The sequence below is a fragment of the Nicotiana tomentosiformis genome, chromosome 2 (assembly GCF_000390325.3).
Source record: "Nicotiana tomentosiformis chromosome 2, ASM39032v3, whole genome shotgun sequence".
Classification (NCBI taxonomy): domain Eukaryota; kingdom Viridiplantae; phylum Streptophyta; class Magnoliopsida; order Solanales; family Solanaceae; genus Nicotiana; species Nicotiana tomentosiformis.
The window spans coordinates 28,615,082-28,634,005 of record NC_090813.1 but is presented as its reverse complement, the minus strand read 5'-3'; the positions used below and the strand labels follow the sequence as shown (position 1 = coordinate 28,634,005).

The 18,924-nt window shown below is 39.5% G+C and overlaps 2 protein-coding genes across 2 annotated transcripts; both read left to right on the top strand.

The window, feature by feature from the left end:
• The first annotated feature begins 7,269 nt into the window (after positions 1–7,269).
• Positions 7,270–15,440, top strand: LOC104106056 (polyubiquitin-like). The gene is made up of 2 exons (XM_070195114.1): positions 7,270–7,425; positions 14,792–15,440. The coding sequence occupies exon 2, from the start codon at positions 14,792–14,794 to the stop codon at positions 15,248–15,250; it is 459 nt and encodes a 152-aa protein (XP_070051215.1). The 5' UTR covers positions 7,270–7,425; the 3' UTR covers positions 15,251–15,440.
• A 461-nt stretch (positions 15,441–15,901) lies between these two features.
• Positions 15,902–18,117, top strand: LOC104106057 (polyubiquitin-like). The gene is made up of 2 exons (XM_018774103.3): positions 15,902–16,435; positions 17,510–18,117. Exon 2 carries the CDS (start codon positions 17,512–17,514, stop codon positions 17,971–17,973), a length of 462 nt encoding a protein of 153 aa, XP_018629619.1. The 5' UTR covers positions 15,902–16,435; positions 17,510–17,511; the 3' UTR covers positions 17,974–18,117.
• The last annotated feature ends 807 nt before the right edge of the window (positions 18,118–18,924 follow it).

Sequence of the window (18,924 nt, the reverse complement as noted above, 5' to 3'; positions counted from 1 at the left end):
GACATTTACGGCGATCGTATCCTGTTTGGGAACATATGCCATATTTACGCGTATAAACGGTATCACCAACATCCATTTGGTTCTGTATCTGCGTTCTTTTTTTCATTTGCCGTTGATGCACATAATCCTTGTTACACACCATTTTAAATGGTTCCGGCAGCCAATAATGCTCAGCACCCACTTGTTGGAAGTGGCCACTATAGGTGTTTACGTATGCAGCAATACTATATTCTTTATCAACGTACCTCGTCGCCGCAAACCCTGTATGTTAAAAGCACTTCATGGCATGTGAGCATGGTAAGTGATATATCGACCATTTCCCACACAAACATAATTTTCTAGATTCATTGATGGTGTGGGTATTATTACCGCGGTTTTGATGTAGACCAGTGTGAACTTTAAAAATATTTTGCTCGCTACAATACTGCAAAAATGTATGCCACTGTGCTCGCTTCCTATATTTCTCAAATCGTTTCATCGGTTGTGGTATAAATTCAACACCTCTTTCCATCAATGACGATGCACTTCTGGATCTTTCAACAAAACTCTCCACCATCTACACCATGGTAGTGACAAGCAATCCACGAGCAGACTTCAACAACCAATTAAAAGACTCTAACACGTTTGTAGTCAAAATTCCCCATCTTCTACCACCATCCTTATGCAAAGTCCACTTGTCAAGCTCATGTCGCAATCAACCAATGATAGACTTTTGGGTCTTCTTTCCATTCACCTCTTGAATTTACACTCTTGATGATATGTTGTAGCCATCCACATTAAATCATGTAAGCTCTTATTCGGATGAGCCCTCTGGAAGTTGGCCTTCAAGAGCCTAACACAGTAATGGTGGTAGGCATATGGTTCCTTCCATGCACGCAAATTCTATACAGAACTTAAAATACCACCATGTCGATCAGATATTAGACAAATACAAAAACGATATCTGACAACGTGCTCCTTTAAGTGGTTCAAAAATAATGTCCAAGTCTCTTGGCTTTCATTAGCACAAATAGCAACTGCGAGGGGAAATATGCTTCCATTAGCATCTACTGCAACGGTGATCAACAACTTAATATCATACTTTCCATAGACATGAGTGTCGTCTATGGATATTACCGGCCGACAATGCACAAAACCATCAATGGTTGGTTTAAATGCTAGAACACATATCTGAATATGAATTCTTGTATTCCTGGACTCCGCTCAAGCTTCCATTCAACAACAGTCCCAGGGTTAAAGTGTTTTAAAGCAGCCATGTACCTGGGTAGAGCGGCAATGGACTTATCCCAGTTACCATAAACAATCTCAAACACACGTTTACGCCCGAGAAATGCCTTTCTTTTAGTAATGGTACATCCATATACCTGGTGGATAGATGTTATACACTCTTTAATCTTGTACCTTATGGACGATTCAATGTGTGGAATCAAGACAAGAGAAATTAAGTCAACATTCAAGTTAAAATGATTCCCACTAAATGTGTCCATATCACAAGTGTGGGTGCCAATGTATTTCCCCACAATCCATATAGTTGTTTTTAATTTTCTCGCACACAGCATCCATGTACAACCTTGAAACCATCTACGACAAATAACCTTGTATACTTTGGAGATGACTCATGAACCTCGATCTCACGATACTCTTTTATGATGTACATTCTCACCGCCCTACTTAGGCATGCTTTATCAGCAAAAAGCATATTCTTTGACAACATCGTTGGTCTAGATTCATCCCACATTGTTGTCTGAATGTCATCAAGATCCCTTGTGAGGGAATTCACATTCGGCATACTGGGCAACTGATCAAGGTAATTAATCCCCCTTAAATGAAAGGGCACATGTGACTCGTATACTTTTGGTATAACGGGAGGTGGAGTCTGCATATACAGAGCATGCTCATTGGTGGCATCATGCTCCCTCAGCAAATCAGGTTGCTCATTCTCATTTTCATCCTCATCGCCCTCATCAGGGAAGGGTGTGTCATCTCCAGACTCATCAATATTTTTGTCATAAACACTATCATCTTCCAGACTCTATGCATTTGCCAGATCCTGATTAAATATATTGTCTTCGGGCAACTGAGTAAGGACATGACCTTTAAGTTGCTCATTTTTACTGCGCAGCCAATAAAATAATGAGTTTCTCAAATTCATACCAACATTTTATATAAACTTTATCTCTTAACTTACAACTCGTAATCTATTGATAACCCATAATGCACATTATCGAGTTGCCGATGACTCCCGGATGGACCACCATGATCTAAAACACCAAAACTGGGCATATTCCAACTGTCTGTTGGTTCATAACTTGTAAAATTCATATTTGGCTGGTACCTCCTTTGGAATATATGAGTGTTAATACAAATATGATACAAAACAAATATACTAATACAAAGGAAAATTAAAATTTACCACTCGGCGTGTAGATTATGTAAACTTGGAGAGAAATTATGTCTTCGCTCCTCATTCGCCTGTGGAGATAAGTTTAGATCTGGCCAAACTCTTTCAAATGGAACCTGTTCGGATAAAACTGCTCCAAAAATACCACCCGATGATTGATGGTTATCCCTATTTTACGGAACTCAATATTGCGAACATCTTCAAACTTGACATATATTTCTAATATTTTTATCACAAGAAGTTCCTGGTGTTCATCCGGAGTCCTCAAAAAATCTGTCATAGTTTCATCGTCTTCGATGTTAAACTCAGTATAACAAGCAACCCCTTGCGGAGTAACAGAATATGGATATTTTCCGGTTACTTTAATATTAACCGAACGTTTCCTCACACTTATGTTTTTACATAACAACGAAACCAATCTATCGTACTCCATTGTAAGTGGCAACTTAACAATACACAGTGAAGAACAACTATAGTGTACTGAGTTATTCTCCACGACACCTCACCTCCCAGTATAATGTAACCCTAATTTTTTACTCTTCAGACATTATGACAAAATATAGAAAAAGTTAAGTAAACCAATTTTTCGGAATGAGTCAAAGAAAATAAAAAGGATGCAGAAGACCGACCTATCCTGAATGGATTTTTAACGAAACAATGAAACTCTTTAAATAAGCAAAAACCTAATGTGGGGGGTACAATAATTGAGGGTATATCGCATTCATTATAAGTACTATATATGTAGCGCAATAAATGCATGCGCTATACCTACCAATTATTGGGGGTCAGTCAAATTCAAATATAACGCATGGGTTGCATGCGCTATATGTAACGACCCGACCGGTCGTTTTACTTTCTAGATTTTCGTTCCCCTAATTAAGATTTCTCGTATGTGCTTTTACTATTTTATGATCTGTAGGGATGGTTGGTTTAGGTTTGGAAGGGTTCGGGGTTAAAATCAGAATAATTAGTTCCTTAACAGTAGCCTATAATGGTTAAGTTTGACTTGAGTCAACGTTTTGAGTAAACGACCTCGGAACCGGGATTTAACGGTCCCAATAGGTTCGTATGATGATTTGGGATTTGGGAGTGTGTTCGTATCAGGTTTCGGATGACCCGGGAGCATTTCAGCGCTTAATATTGAAAGTTGGCGCATTGAAGGTTTTTCCAAGTTCTTTAAGTTTGGTTTGGAGTAGACTTTAGTGTTATCGAGGTCTGTTTGGGATTCCGATCTTGGGAGTAGTTTTGTATGGTAATTTATGACTTGCACGCAAAATTTAGTATCATTCCGAGTTGATTTGATAAGAATCGGACGCGCGGAAGTGTTTTTAGAAGTTTTTGAGTTTCATGATTTAATTCATATGTTTTGGCATCCGATTCATGATTCTAGATGTTATTTCGGGGTTTCGATTGCACGAGCAAAATTGTATGATATTTTTAGACTTGTGTGGACGTTTGGTGTGGAGCCCCGACGGCTCGGGTGAGTTTCAAACGTGTTCGGAGGGGTGGAAGGACTTCAGATTTTCTGGTTTTTTGCTGGTGCCTCAGGTATCGCAAATGCAAAGTTTTGTTCTCATTTGCGAGCTCGCATTTGTAAGGAATCTTTCGCATTTGTGAAGTTGGGAAGGCACTGAGGATTTCGCATTTGTGAAGATTTTGCCGCTTATGCGAACCTGCCCCTCTTTGCATTTGCGAAGTTTTTTGTCGCATTTGTGACCATGGCAGAGATGGCCAGACTTCACATTTGTGATGGTTTTGTTGCATTAGCGAACAAGATGTCGCAAATGCGACATCTGCGACTGGTGCTAGAGCTTTTTATTACGAGACTTAGCTTTATTTTCCTCATTTTCCACTTGGTCTTAGGTGATTTTGAGAGCATTTTGTGGAGGGATTTCATCAATATCAAGAGGTAAGTGATCCTTATAAATTCTTTATCTAAATACGCGAATCATAGGTAGATTTAACATGGAAAATGATGAAATTAATGGGATTTTGATATGAACCTAGAGTTTCGGTAAAAATGAGATTTGACCACGAAATTGATTATGGAATTAAGTAAAAATTATATATTTGAGTTCGTGAGGCTATGGGTGATATTTATCTTCGAAAATTTCCGAAATCCAGGCACGTGGGCCCGTGGGCGAATTTTAAGAATCTTCTAATTTGGGTCGAATAATTACTCTAATAGCTAAATTATGAACTTTTGAATATATATTGATTAAATTATACTATATTTGACTAGTTTCGGATTGTTTGGCATTGACTCGAGGCTTTTAGAGCAGATTAGTGGACCGGAAGTGAGCTTGAAAACGAGGTAAGTCTCTTGCCTAACCTTGTAAGAGGGAACTCATCCCCTTAGGTGTATCTTTGTTGTGTATTACTTGTATGGGGAGCTACGTACGTACGAGGTGACGAGAGTCTGTGCGTAGTTATATTCCATGATATGTCGGGGTAATCTTAGATCCACATCATGCTTTTAATTGTACTGTCATGTTTACCATGCGTATTAACTGTCTTGAATAGAGATGAGACTAGGGATTTAAAGCTGCAATTTTCGACTTAGCTTTCTTATTTTGGAAAATTGAGGAATACTTAATAACTCTGAAAAATCCATGTACTCTTGCATCGCAAGTACTTCCACGAGCGAGGTAAACTTCACCATTCTTATGGGATCGGGTCGTTCGCCTCGACAGTATAGTAATACCACTTTTATGGGATCGGACCGTTCGCCTCGACAGTATAGTAACACCACTCTTATGGGATCGGGTTGTTCGCCTCGCCAGTATGGTAACACCACTCTTATGGGATCGGGCCGTTCGCCTCGGCAATATGATGGTAACACTATTCTTATGGGATCGGGTCGTTCTCCTTGGCAGTACTGAGTACCACTATTCTTATGGCATCGGGCCATTCGCCTCGGCAACTTCATGCTTAATAATCGAAACGGGTTCCAGTTTGGATATAATTAAGTTAGGGTCTTCACGGCCAGTTATGAGATATTGGTGATGTGTTACAGACTCCTGTTATATTTATTGTAGTTTCTTTTATTTGTTTTATTAATACATGTATGTTCACCATATCTACTTTATGCACTTTCATTATTATTATTGACCTCTAGTAAGTGTCAAGTCGACCCCTCGTCACTACTTCTTCGAGGTTAGACTAGATACTTACTAGGTACGCGTTATTTTTCTTACTCACGCTATACTTCTTCACGGATGTACACTTACTGAGACGGGTTTCACCAGTGATCACGCAGGCGCGTAGTCGATCATCTACAGAGATTTAGGGGTGAGCTGCTTGCCTTGCTACGATCCGCAGTATCAGAGTCTCCTTCCATCTTATTTACTATTCCTGTCTATTACTTTCGGACAATAGTTTTAGTAGTTTTGTATATTTTTCAGATTGTTCATTTACTTTTGACGCCGGGTTTTGGGGATTTGTAGCACTTATGTACTATTGTACTTGTCATTTCTATTACCGCAGACTATGTACCTATGATGTTGATATTTTGTTTAAAAAGACTTATCACAATTGTATGAAATTTAGTGTAATTAAAAATATGTTAAAAGGGGATAAATAAATAGTAGTTTCGCTTGTGGGCTTACCTAACGGCGACGTTAGGTACAGTCTCGACCTAGTACGAAAATTGGGTCGTGACACTATACCTTTACGGATAAACGTGTTATTAAGGTATAGCGCATTCAACACATGTGTTATATATAAATTGGTCATCAGTTGATTTTTTTACCTATTTTTGTGTTTTGAGTCCAAAAAAATAACACTTTGATTCCGGACTTGACCACAAGGGTAACAGCATCGAACACAAAGTCAAAGCCGGATTACGCAAGGACAGCATCAGCAATAGCAAATGCAAAAGTAAAGGCAAAGATTATATAAAAGAATACTGTACTTTGTTTGGGGGTAAAATGTACAATAAGAGAGTTAGGGTGGTGAAGTATTTAGGACTCAAATTACGCATCTTATTTTTACCCTATATGGATGCGAATTTATATATCTTCTTATAACATAGTCAAGAGTCACTCGCTCTGATACCAAAATAATAATATAATATTATAGAGTACAATCTTGTTATGGAGTATCAGAATATAAGTACAATAATGTAAGAAAGAAGACAAATAAATAAGAATCCTTTTTCAAAACCTTGTGGACGATGTGCTCCGGTGAGGTACCCGGCAGGCTGAAATAAAGGATTTCTGAAAGTGGTAAGTCACTGTAGAATTGGTAGTTCTATATATAAAATAAATTAAGAAAATAATAATTCAACCTTCAATTGATAAAATTATGCACTTTTGATCTTTTCACTAATAATTGTTACAAATTTAACAAATAGTTTTTGGTGATGGACCGAAAATATAATCCTATCAATTAAAATTTAATTGTACTTAGTTGTATCTCTATGTTAGGAACTTAGGAGAATCAAAGCTAATTATAAGTAACGAACCAATTCGCAATTGTTCCTTACTTCCTTTTGAGAATGGTTCTAGAAGAATTAAGTAAAATCTATTTAGCATATAGTAGTGACAATAATAATAATCTAATAATATAAATGGGACATAAGGTGTTCTAACAATTATCCATGGTTTGTTATGTTCCTAACTTCCTTGATTGGACCGACCTTATCATTATCCTTACAATTTTTTATTATTATTATTATTATTATTATTATTATTATTATTATTATTATTATTATTATTATTTTTTTGTTTGCGAATACTGTTCTGTAAGAAGTAAAATAGAGAAATACTTATATATACTCGTTATGTTATTTGTTTTACTTTAAGAGAAAATATATCAAGCAAAAACTTTTTTTTTTTCGGGGTGAGAATGACTGAAAGGCTCTATATCTATTTCAATTACGAGATTTTCTCCTACTCTCTAATTATTTGACAATTTCTTAGGAGCTGGTTGCCTATCATCTCCGATTTAATTGGCACTAAAATATTCCTCCCTTTAGTTCAATTTTCTTGCTCTTTCTCTCTTTATTCTCAGAAGCTTTCAAGGTAAGTTCTTCTATTGCTCATCTCTATCCCGTTCCTTCCTTTCTTTATCATTTTATTTTCCTTTTATTTCCTTCGTATGTCTCAAAAAGAATGATGATGAAGTTCATAATTGACTATCTAATCTCATGTTAATCAGAACGTCTACTTTTTAAATTTTATATATTTAGACAATAAATAAAAGCGCCACGTTTCATTTATTAAAAATATATACTTTGAGTCTAAGACAATTTTTCTTAACTTTTCAGATATAATAATTGTACGCTTTTTTAATTTTTAAAACAGAAAGTATGTTTCATGTATTGATCTATTAACTGATAGCTCATTCAAGGTTGGGGCTCTACTTCTTGTGTTTTATAAATCTAATACCGTTAGTTTCATTTTGATCAATCTGATCTCATATCAACATTTTCAATATTCTGTGATATTACATATATAGCTCAATGCTATTCTGTTAACCTAATTGATTCCATGTAAATTGTTTAACCTGCTTGGTTATCAATATTGTCTCGTTTTCTGATGTTGTGTTATTTGGTATACGGAAAGCATTCTTTCATGTTCGTGTCATTAGTCAAATTAATATGGATCTTAATGAAAGGCCCATTCTAGTGTATAAAACATCCAACATTCATATATAGAGTGGCGTATGCAGAAATTTTTGTAAGTGATTTCAATATTTGAAGAAGTGAACAAATGAATAAATTATTGTATCGACAAATGGTATCATTTGTTATATTTATACCCAATATTTTAATTTTATTTATTATTTATACATACAAAATATGAAAAAATTTCGACGAAGCGATGTCAGGTGACACCGCTTCAATCAAGGTGCCTATGCTCCTGGGCCCACATCAAGGGGTGTGATATAGGCAGCCTACCCTGATGCAAGTCTTAGTGGCTAGTTTCACGGCTCGAACTCGTGACCTATAGGTCATATGGAGACAACTTTACGGTTGCTCTGAGGCTCCCTTAAATATGGAGTTTAATATATACTCCATATTTCTTAGATCTAGTGCCTAATCATATGTTATGTTACGCGGCGCCTTCCTGAAGTTTCTTGGAAGGGCGACGTAAGGCTAAGCAACCGATATCAGTACGGTTGTTGTCCGCCAACTGAGGTCCCCTCCGTACGCTAGACTAGATTGTCAGTGCCGTACGGGAAATCCAATGTCATGAGCAATTAAAAGAGAGCAGAAAAGAGAATTGAGAATGAACGAAAGCTTGATTGCATTGAATGAAAGCTATTACAGAAAAACAAGACGGTGTCCAAGACGGTGTCGGGGGGGGAGAGACACCAGTACAGAGAATTGTTTGCTTGCTTGAAAGTTTTGATTGCTTGGTCCCCCTTAATAATGCTTAAAAAAAATAAACCAAAGTTACATGACTAGACCTATGAAAGTTGAAAAATCACACTTAAAGAAAATTCAACAAAACTACTCTATATTTACAATGAAAAGGACTTAGTCTTGTACAAAGCAGAAATAAGTCCGTTGGCAGCAACTTTGTGTTTAGCATCAGGGTCTGCGCGCGCGGCATTGTCTACACGCGCGGCGTTGTTGGCATCTGCCTGTGGCTGGGCGGGCGACAGAGGCACATGCGCGCTTGTCACTTGGAGCTTCCGAGACCGCGGGGCCGACCGTGGCGACGGGTGTTGGGAGGCTGTCCAGGATGCCACGGGGCGTGTCCAAGGGGTCATGGGGCATGGTTGGAAAGCCGCCCATGACATTCTCCCCCACCTGAGTTGGCGACGTCCTCGGCGCCTTCCTTGCAAGGTAATCATCAATCAGGCTCGTGTAGGCTTTGAGGTTTGTTCCCCTCTCCCAAGTATTCTCCTCTACATCACATCCCTGCCATTTCACCAACAACTCCTGGTGATCTTTTCTTGAGGCGTGAATCACTCGATCATCAAGAATAGCTTCAGCACGCCTTTTCCCGGTTGAATTGGGACCTCGAATACTTGGTATTGTGAGTTGGCTTCGTGAAGGATCCTCCATATCTTCCCGAAAAGGTTTCAGGAGACTGACATGGAAAACAGGATGTATTTTCCACCAAGCTGGGGTATCCACCCGGTATGCAACTTTTCCAATGCGCCTTTCAATGGACAAGGGTCCAATATATTTTTGCAATAGGCGAGGGTCATGGACCCCTGCAAACAAGTACCGCTTTGGGATTTTGACCATCACTTTGTCTCCCACCTGGTATTCAACAAAGCGGCGATTCTGATCAGCATGCCTCTTCATCCGCTTTTGGGCTTTGACAAGATAGCTCCATACTATCTCCAAATTTTGTTTCCATTCTTTTGAGAAGCTAGCAGCCCGAGGAGATTTTGACATGTTTGGTGCGTTCACTATGTGTGGGAGTAGCGGTTGCTTTCCGGTAACAATTTCAAAAGCGCTTTTGTTGGTACTTGAGCTCTTTTGTGAATTGAAACACAGTTGAGCAGCATCCAGAAGCTTCACCCAGTTCTTCTGCGATCCGGTCACAAAGTGCCAGAGATATTCCTCTAGCATGCCATTGAATCGCTCCGTCTGGCCATCAGATTGCGGATGAAAACTTGAGCTATGACTCAATTTTGACCCGAGGCACTTAAAGAGTTGGGTCCAAAAATTGCTAGTGAAGCGTGAGTCGCGATCACTAACAATGTCTTTAGGTAAGCCCCAATACTTGACGACATGAGAGAAGAATAGTCGAGCTGTATCTTCTGCTGATATATATTGTGGGGCTGCTATAAAGGTAGCATACTTGGAAAACCGATCCACCACAACCAAGATAGTTGTGAGATCTCCGACCTTGGGCAATCCGGTGATGAAGTCCAGGGAAACGCTTTCTCAAGGTCTTTTTGGGACAGCTAGTGGTTTCAAGAGCCCTGCCTGCGTCAAGCGGTCTGACTTGTCTTTCTGGCATACTAGATAAGTCTTCACATACTGAGCGACGTCATTGACCATTTGAGGCCAATAATATGCACGGCGAAGCAATGCCATGGTGCGTTCCTCGCCGGGATGACCGGCCCACAAAGTATCATGGCATTCCGCTAGAAGAGCCCATCGCAGATCTCCTCCTTTAGGAACATAGAGTCGGTTCCCTTTCACTTTCAGGAAACCATCTTCGGTGTAGAACTGGCGAGTCTTGCCCTGTCCTACCAAATCAACCAAATACTGTGCAGCAGGATCCTTGATGAGTAGATCTTGTATCTGGTCTTTTATGGTGGTGGTTACTTCGCTTCCCTTTAGGGCGGCGAGTACACACACTGATGCTAGATCAGCTCTCCGACTGAGTGCATCAGCAACATGATTGGTCTTTCCATTTCGGTACTCCAGGTTGAAGTGAAATTCCGCTAGGAGTTCCTGCCACCTAGCCTGTCGACCATTCAGCTTTGGCTGGGTCATGAAATGGCTAACGGCTGTGTTGTCTGTATTGACCATGAATAGGGCTCGCAGCAGATAATGCCTCCAAAGGCATAAGCAATGAACGACAGCCAATAATTCTTTCTCATGGGCGGCACAGCGCCGCTCTGCATCCTTCAGTTTCCGGCTCTCGTACACTACGGGATGCCCTTCTTGTAGCAATACTCCACCAAGTGCATAGTCGGAGGCATCCGTTTGCACTTCGAATGGCTTGGCCAAGTCAGGGAGGGCCAAGACAGGGCTACTAGACATAGCCATTTTCAATGCGTCGAAGGCCTCTGCCCGCTTGGGGCCCCAATCCCACGGGGTGGCCTTCTTGAGAAGTTCTGTCAGCGACACTGCAATGAGGGAGTAACTTTTCACAAAACGCCGATAGAAGTTGCATAGGCCAAGGAACGACCTCAAGGCATGGATATCCTTAGGAGGCGGCCATTCTGTAATGGCTTGAATCTTCTGCTGGTCCATCTTGATCCGCCCTTCCTCGATGACATGTCCGAGGAAGTCAATTTGTTTCTGAGCAAAGGAGCACTTGGATAGCTTCGCATATAATTCGTGCTCCCGCGACAGGTCTAGGACCTTCCGCAAATGCTCCAGGTGTTCTTCCAGTGTCTGGCTATATACCACAATGTCATCCAAATAAACCACGACAAATTCATCAATGTATTCTCGGAAGACTTGGTTCATCAAGGTGCAAAATGTGGCTGGCGCGTTAGTCAAGCCAAAGGGCATAACCAGGAAGTCGTACGACCCATATCTTGTCACACAGGTCGTCTTGTGCTCATCACCATCTGCAATCCGAACTTGCCAATAACCTGTCCTCAGGTCTATTTTGGTGAATACCGTCGCACCACCCAGTCTATCAAACAAGTCTGCCATTAGCGGAATAGGGTACTTGTTTTTCACGGTGATTTTGTTGAGAGCCCGGTAATCCATGCAGAGTCGTAAACTACCATCATGTTTCTTTTGGAATAGCACAGGGGACCCGTATGGGGACTTGGAGGGCACAATGATCCCTGTGTCTAGCATTTCCGTCAATTGTCTCCGAAGCTCGGAGAGTTCGGGTTGTGACATTCTGTACGGCGCCCGGGCAGGTGGCTTCACACCCGGCACCAACTCAATCTCATGGTCCACAGTTCGCCTAGGCGGGAGACGCTTTGGCATGTCTTGTGGCATGATGTCTTCAAATTCTAGAAGCAACTCCTTCACGGGTGTAGGAATGGGACCCGAGGAGCGTTCTATATCTTCCATGCACAGGGTAGCCAGGAACGTGGGTTCATGTCTTTTTACCCCCTTCTTCAACTGCAAGGCCAAGATGTTCTCGGCTGCCATCTTCATGGGAATGCACGGAATAATGCAGAGTTTAGCCCCATTTTCTCCCATCATCAGTAGCAAGTCTGCATACGGTGCGGGCATGGTATTGGTCTGTCTCAGGAATTCCAACCCCACTATCAACTCGAAATCATCTATGATCACCACGCGCAGGTTGAACTTTCCTTCATAAGGTCCAAGTTTCACCGGTACATCTTTGGCTATTCCACCCACCGGCTGAGGTGGTGAGTTGATAGCCTTGACACGACCTTTGCCCTTTCCTACAACTAGGCCAAGGCGCTCCACCTGAGTCGAGGCTAAGTAGTTGTGGGTAGCACCCGTGTCTATCATCGCCCGAATGGGCTTGACATTTACCTTCATGTCAACGAACATTAAGGTCCTCTCTTGATGAGGAGGAGTCCTCTCGTTCGCCTTCTTTTTCCCTTTCTTGGCGATTGGACAGGGGTCCTTCTTCTTACGGATACTAGCACTGGTTCCCGCTAGGGGCTCAGAGATAGAGCCAACAATGGCATTGAATGCACCAACTGGTTCGGTCTGGTCCGCATCATCGGCATCGTCATCCGTCCCATCCTCAAAAGCCTGATGGGCATTCATCTGTACATGTGGGCATTCATTATTCTAATGTGGTCCGCCGTAATGACGGTATCCTGAGGGGGGTTTCCTCTCCCGATCATTGTTGTTAGATGCAGCTCTAGTACTGCTTGAGGAGGGAGCCTTAGATTTGGTTGCACTCCGATCTCCTCCACTTCTACTAGGGCCACCAGTGTTTGGCTGGCCTCCTTTGTATCCTCCTCGGACAGGCTGTTGAGGCATGTCCTTCTGGGCTTCCACCTGATAATCCCCAAGGCACTCTGCTGCTTGGATTGCCTTAGGTAACGTGTCTACCCTTTGTCTTTGCAACTCCATGCGGGCATAAGGTTTCAAACCTTCCAGGAAGGTGAAGAGTTTGTCTTTGTCCCCCATGTCGCGGATGTTCAGCATGAGCGCAGAGAATTCCCGCACGTAATCCCGCACTGATTTGGTCTGGCGGAGCTCCCGAAGCTTTCTCCTAGCATTGTACTCAATATTTTCGGGAAAGAACTGTAGGCGTATGGCTGCCTTCAATTCTGCCCATGTCTCGAGGGCATCTTCACCAGCCTTGATGGCTTCGTATTTCACCCTCCACCAGAGTTTGGCATCACCCTGAAGGTACATGGCAGCAGTTGCTACCTTCTTAGCTTCTTCTAGGCCTCCCACGGCATCGAAGTATTGCTCGATGTCGAAAATGAAATTTTCCACTTCTTTGGCATTCCGAGCTCCACTGTATGGCTTTGGCTTAGGAATTTTCAGCTTTTGTGCCATAGGGGCGAGGTTCACACCACCCCCAATTTGGTTTCCGCCTCCTCGAAGTAGGCCTTGTAAAGCAGCATTGACAACGTCGAGCTGGCCTGTCAAGTTGTCTATAGTTTGTTGCATGGCAGTCACCCTGTCTGCCTCTTGTTCCCTGTTGGCTAAGTCCTCGGCACGCTCCTGCTGGAGGACCTCAAATTTACCAAAAAATTCAGCTGCCTATGTGGCTGCCGTTTCCCGGTCTCCTTCAGAGTCGCGACTGATGTTTTCTATGTCAACTTCGGCCTGGATGAGTCTGCGGTCCAGGTCGTCCAACCTTTGCACTAGGCTGGTCTTTAGATCAGGCACCATTTCCATGATGGGCCGTAATACGTCAACCGTTCCCTCAAGGGTCACGATGCGATCCCCATAATTCACCATGGTCAGAAATGGTGGTAATTGCAATGTAATCCCTCGTCCGATGTCGAGCCTAGGCTCTGATACCAACTGTTACGCGGCGCCTTCCTGAAGTTCCTTGGAAGGGCGACGTAAGGCTAAGCAACCGATGTCAGTACGGTTGTTGTCCGCCAACTGAGGTCCCCTCCGTACGCTAGACTAGATTGTCAGTACCGTACGGGAAAACCAATGTCATGAGCAATTGAAAGAGAGCAGAAAAGAGAATTGAGAATGAAAGAAAGCTTGATTGCATTGAATGAAAGCTATTACAGAAAAACAAGACGGTGTCGGGAGGGGAGAGATACCAGTACAGAGAATTATTTGCTTGCTTGAAAGTTTTGATTGCTTGGTCCCCCTTAATAATGCTTAAAAAAAATAAATCAAAGTTACATGACTAGACCTATGAAAGCTGGAAAATCACACTTAAAGAAAATGCAGCAAAACTACTCTATATTTACAATGAAAAGGACCTAGTCTTCTACAAAGCAGAAACAAGTCTGTTGGCAGCAACTTTGTCTTTAGCATCAGGGTCTGCGCGCGGGGCATTGTCTACGCGCGCGGCGTTGTTGGCATCTGCCTGTGGCTGGGCACTGGCGATGGCTATCGGTGGGGCGACAGAGGCACATGCGCGCTTGTCACTTGGAGCTGCCGAGACCACGGGGTCGACCGTGGCGACGGGCGTTGGGAGGCTAGCCAGGACGCCACGGGGCGCGTCCAAGGGGTCATGGGGCATGGTTGGAAAGCCGCCCATGACAGTTATCATGTCATAAGTTAGTGTTTATGATGTTTGGTTTTCATTCTCTTACTTTAATAATGATTCTCTATAATATGTCCAATACTTTAATTTCTCATTGTATGCAATTATACAGATGCAAATCTTTGTTAAGACACTAACTGGAAAGACCATTACACTCGAGGTTAACTCCGACACTATTGACAATGTTAAAACAAAAATTCAAGACAAGGAAGGAATTCCTCCAGATCAACAAAGGTTAATTTTTGCTGGAAAACAACTTGAAGATGGTCGAATACTTGCTGATTACAATATTCAGAAGGACTCCACTCTCCATCTTGTGTTGCGTCTTCGCGGAGGTTATAGAGAAGAGGAAGTTTATCCAATTTTAGTTAGGACTTATAAAGGGGAAAAAATTACACTAGATGTCACAAGTAATTATACAATTGAAAATGTGAAAAAGATGGTCCAAGAAAAAGGAGATTATAAGGACAAGTTACATATGTTGTTAGACGGTCAACTTTTAGAAAATGAGAAAACTCTTTTTGATTATCATATTAGAAAAAACTGGACACTCCATCTTATACGCCGCTAGAAAGATCGATGGACTGTTGTTTTGGAGGTAGGAACTCTAATTAATACTGTAGATGATGTGAAAACAAAAATTCAAGATTAGCAGAAGCTAATATTTGCTCTTAAGCATCTAGCTAGGATTGTTATGTTGTTGATATTATTGTCTGATCGATGTTGCATTAATGAGAGAAAATATTGATGGAAAAAACAAACTTGAGATGCTCATTAGCATACTGTGATTAGAGAGCAGTTCTTTTGTCTATGGGTACTGTGTTTATATGTGAATAACTAGTGATTAGAGAGCAGTTCTTTTGTGAAATACCTTCAAATAACTTGCTACTAGCTAGTATCAATCTTGACAAAAATAATCCATTACGGAAGTTATTCTTTTGCAAAGTTGCAACAAACAACGTAACGCAAAAGTACTACTCAAAGAAAAGACAGATTATAACCTCCAAAAATTCTGCTATAGAAGCTATAAACAACTTAACATACTCATTAAAGATCAAACATAAAGATCAACCATATATAGAAGTAGTAAAGCATTGCAAAAGTTGTGTGGATTTGGTTATTTCTTTTTGGTACAATGGAAAGAATAAACAAAAGTCTTAATATATATATGTTTTGTAAGCTACATGGCTTAAATCAAGCAGGGGAAGAAATTCATATCCTTAATCGTCCCAGATTAGCAAATATTCTTCATGTTTGTGTCCTTCGTTTGCTAGGTAGTCGAGTCGGCACATTATTTTGCCTCCCTCCAAATAAATTTAATTGTGCATTTTTCGCTTCCAACGAGCTAAGTATTTACAATCTTCATTAACAGCATGGAAGGAGGAGTTAATAAGAGCGGAGTAATTAAGTTGAAAGAGCGCTAATTAATGCGTTTGAAGCATTCACACAAACTAACAGGATTAACAGCAACATACATTTAAAGCATTTACGTATACACAAACAAAACAGGATTAATTAACAAAAGAGTAATCTTCTATTCAAAATCGCATTTATCCAAATCAACCTCATTGTGACACCTCATAAAAAAGTACTATATAGGTTTTTTTCCTATTCTCTAATTTGACATTTTCTTAGGAGCAGGTTGGTTATGAATTATGATCATCTCCTATTAAATGGGCTATTCCATCCTCAGCTTTCGAGTTTTTTGTTTTCTTCTCTTTAGTTCTTGAACAATCTCTCTTTTCAAGATTTAAAGGTAACTTCTTCTGCTACTCATCTCTGTCTTTTGTTTCTTTCATTTTCATTTCGATTCCCTTTATCCCCTCCATCTCAAGAAACAAACAAAAAAATAGAGTCCAAAGTATAATCGTCTAACTTTTCATGTTCAATAGAACGTTCCATTTCTTAAATCTTGTGAAATAAAAATTACTATGTTTTTAAACACTACATAAAAGTACATAACAAGTAACAACAATTGAATTGGAAATTAAGTAATTTAAAAATACTTGTTAAAATTCATAACATAATTTTAGTTCTCCAAATAGTACTTGTAACCTTCTTTCTGTCACAGTAAGTGCGTTTCATGTATTGATTAAATCATCTGATAGTTCAATCAAAGTAACGCTCTACGTCTTGGCATCTATATAATCTAGTGAAAACACTGTTATTTTAGGTTTGATTTCATATCAATTTTTATAGTACTCCGATGCGTGGATTTATATAGCTCTATGAGACTGTGTTAACCTAATTGATTCGATGTCAGATGTCTACGTGGTTTAATGATGAGTTATTTGGTAATATTTGTGTCCTTAGTCAAATCTAGATTTTGATATAACGTCTATTTTCTTAGATCTAGTTCCTAATCTATCAAATTTTTTCAATACTGCAATATATATATATATATATATATATATATATATATATATATATATAAAGGAATGAAAAAGGAGTACGTAGAAAAAAAAATAGAAGTTGATTGACTGATTGTGCACATCAATGTGCTCTCGTTTCTAATTGGTCTTAATTATACGACAGTAGCTAGCACATGGATTTAGCACTTTAATTTCGAGAATACATAAATTAATTTCTTTCAAGGCTGGATCTATATATTTGTTATAGCTTCATACTTTCAACTTTTTCATTTTAAAATATTGACACCCTTTAATTAAATGCTTAGACTGTGTTTTCTGTTAGAATGTCTATATACATGTCATAAGTTACTGTGTTTATAGATTTTAGCTTTCCTCGTCTTAATTAACTTTATACTAATATATACTTAATGGTTTACTATAATGTCCAATACTTTCTCTTTGTATATATGCAATTACAGATATGCAAATCTTTGTTAAGACCCTCACTGGAAAGACCATAACACTCGAGGTTGAGAGTTCTGACACTATTGACAATGTTAAAACAAAGATTCAAGACAAGGAAGGAATTCCTCTAGATCAACAAAGGTTGATTTTTGCTGGAAAACAACTCGGGGATGGTCGAACACTTGCTGATTATAGCATTCAGAAGGAATCCACACTCCATCTTGTGTTACGTCTTCGCGGAGGTTATAGAGAAGATGAAGTTTATCCTATCATTATTAGAACATATAAGGGAGAAAAAATAACCTTAGAAGTCAGAACTTCCTTTGAAATTGGAAATATTATAAAAATGGTCCAAGAAAAAGGAGATTATCGAGACAGGTTACATATGTTGTTAGATGGTCGCCATCTTGAAAATGATAAACGTCTTTCTGATTATAACATTCGTAAAAATTGGGTTCTTCATCTTATACGACGATAGAAAGGTGAACTATTGATTGATCCTTGTCAATAATCTGACTGGTAAGAATACTATTTGTTTTGGTGGTAGAGAATTCTCAGAATATTGATTGATGATGTATAAAGCAAAGATTGAGAATATATATAGTGTTGTGTACGCTCTTTATCATTTGACTCTAATCATAAAGCAAAGATTGAGAATTCTCAGAATATTATTGATGATGTATTAATATAATGCAGTTTAAACGATTCTGTTGATATTAATGTCTTTGATGATGTTGCATCATTGAAAGAAAAATTGATGGAAAAATAATTTGTAAGTTTGGGGTTGTAAAGCAATAGTAAAAGTTCTTAAATCAAAAAGGCCAAAAGGGTAAAAATTGGGGAAAAGGAGATTGAATGTATCTTCTAGAAAGATGCTGAAAATAACGAACAGATATAGGTTCCTAGTAATTGAATCCAATGCCCAAGGTAAGTATCGGGGTTAACCTTGAATTGAAGAAATAGAACCCTTAAATTAGTTGTTATGTGAATTGCATGTGAACGACGTATAGGCGAGGTGACGAGTGTCTATACATCGTCAAATTAATTGTTTGCCTGTTTACTTCAAAAATTATAAATTATTTTTAATCATAAATTAAATATTATAATAATTGTTTCTCTCTTATTCTTTGTCAAAAATTAATTCTTGAATTCTTTCATTAATTGTTACATGTTATTTGAATTATATTCCTTAATTGTTATTTGACATTTAGCATAATAAATATTAAACTGCCTATTTGCTCCGTGATTTCCATAATAAATTGCTATTTGTCATTGTTTGCTTCATAATTATTGTATACTTGTTGTCTTATGATTTTATGTTAATTGTTGCGTTTATTGGGAAATTTCTTCTATAAGAATTGATTGGTAAATGAATATGTTGGAGGAGCGGGTTGCACGCCGCAACATGATTGATTATAATAATTGGCAT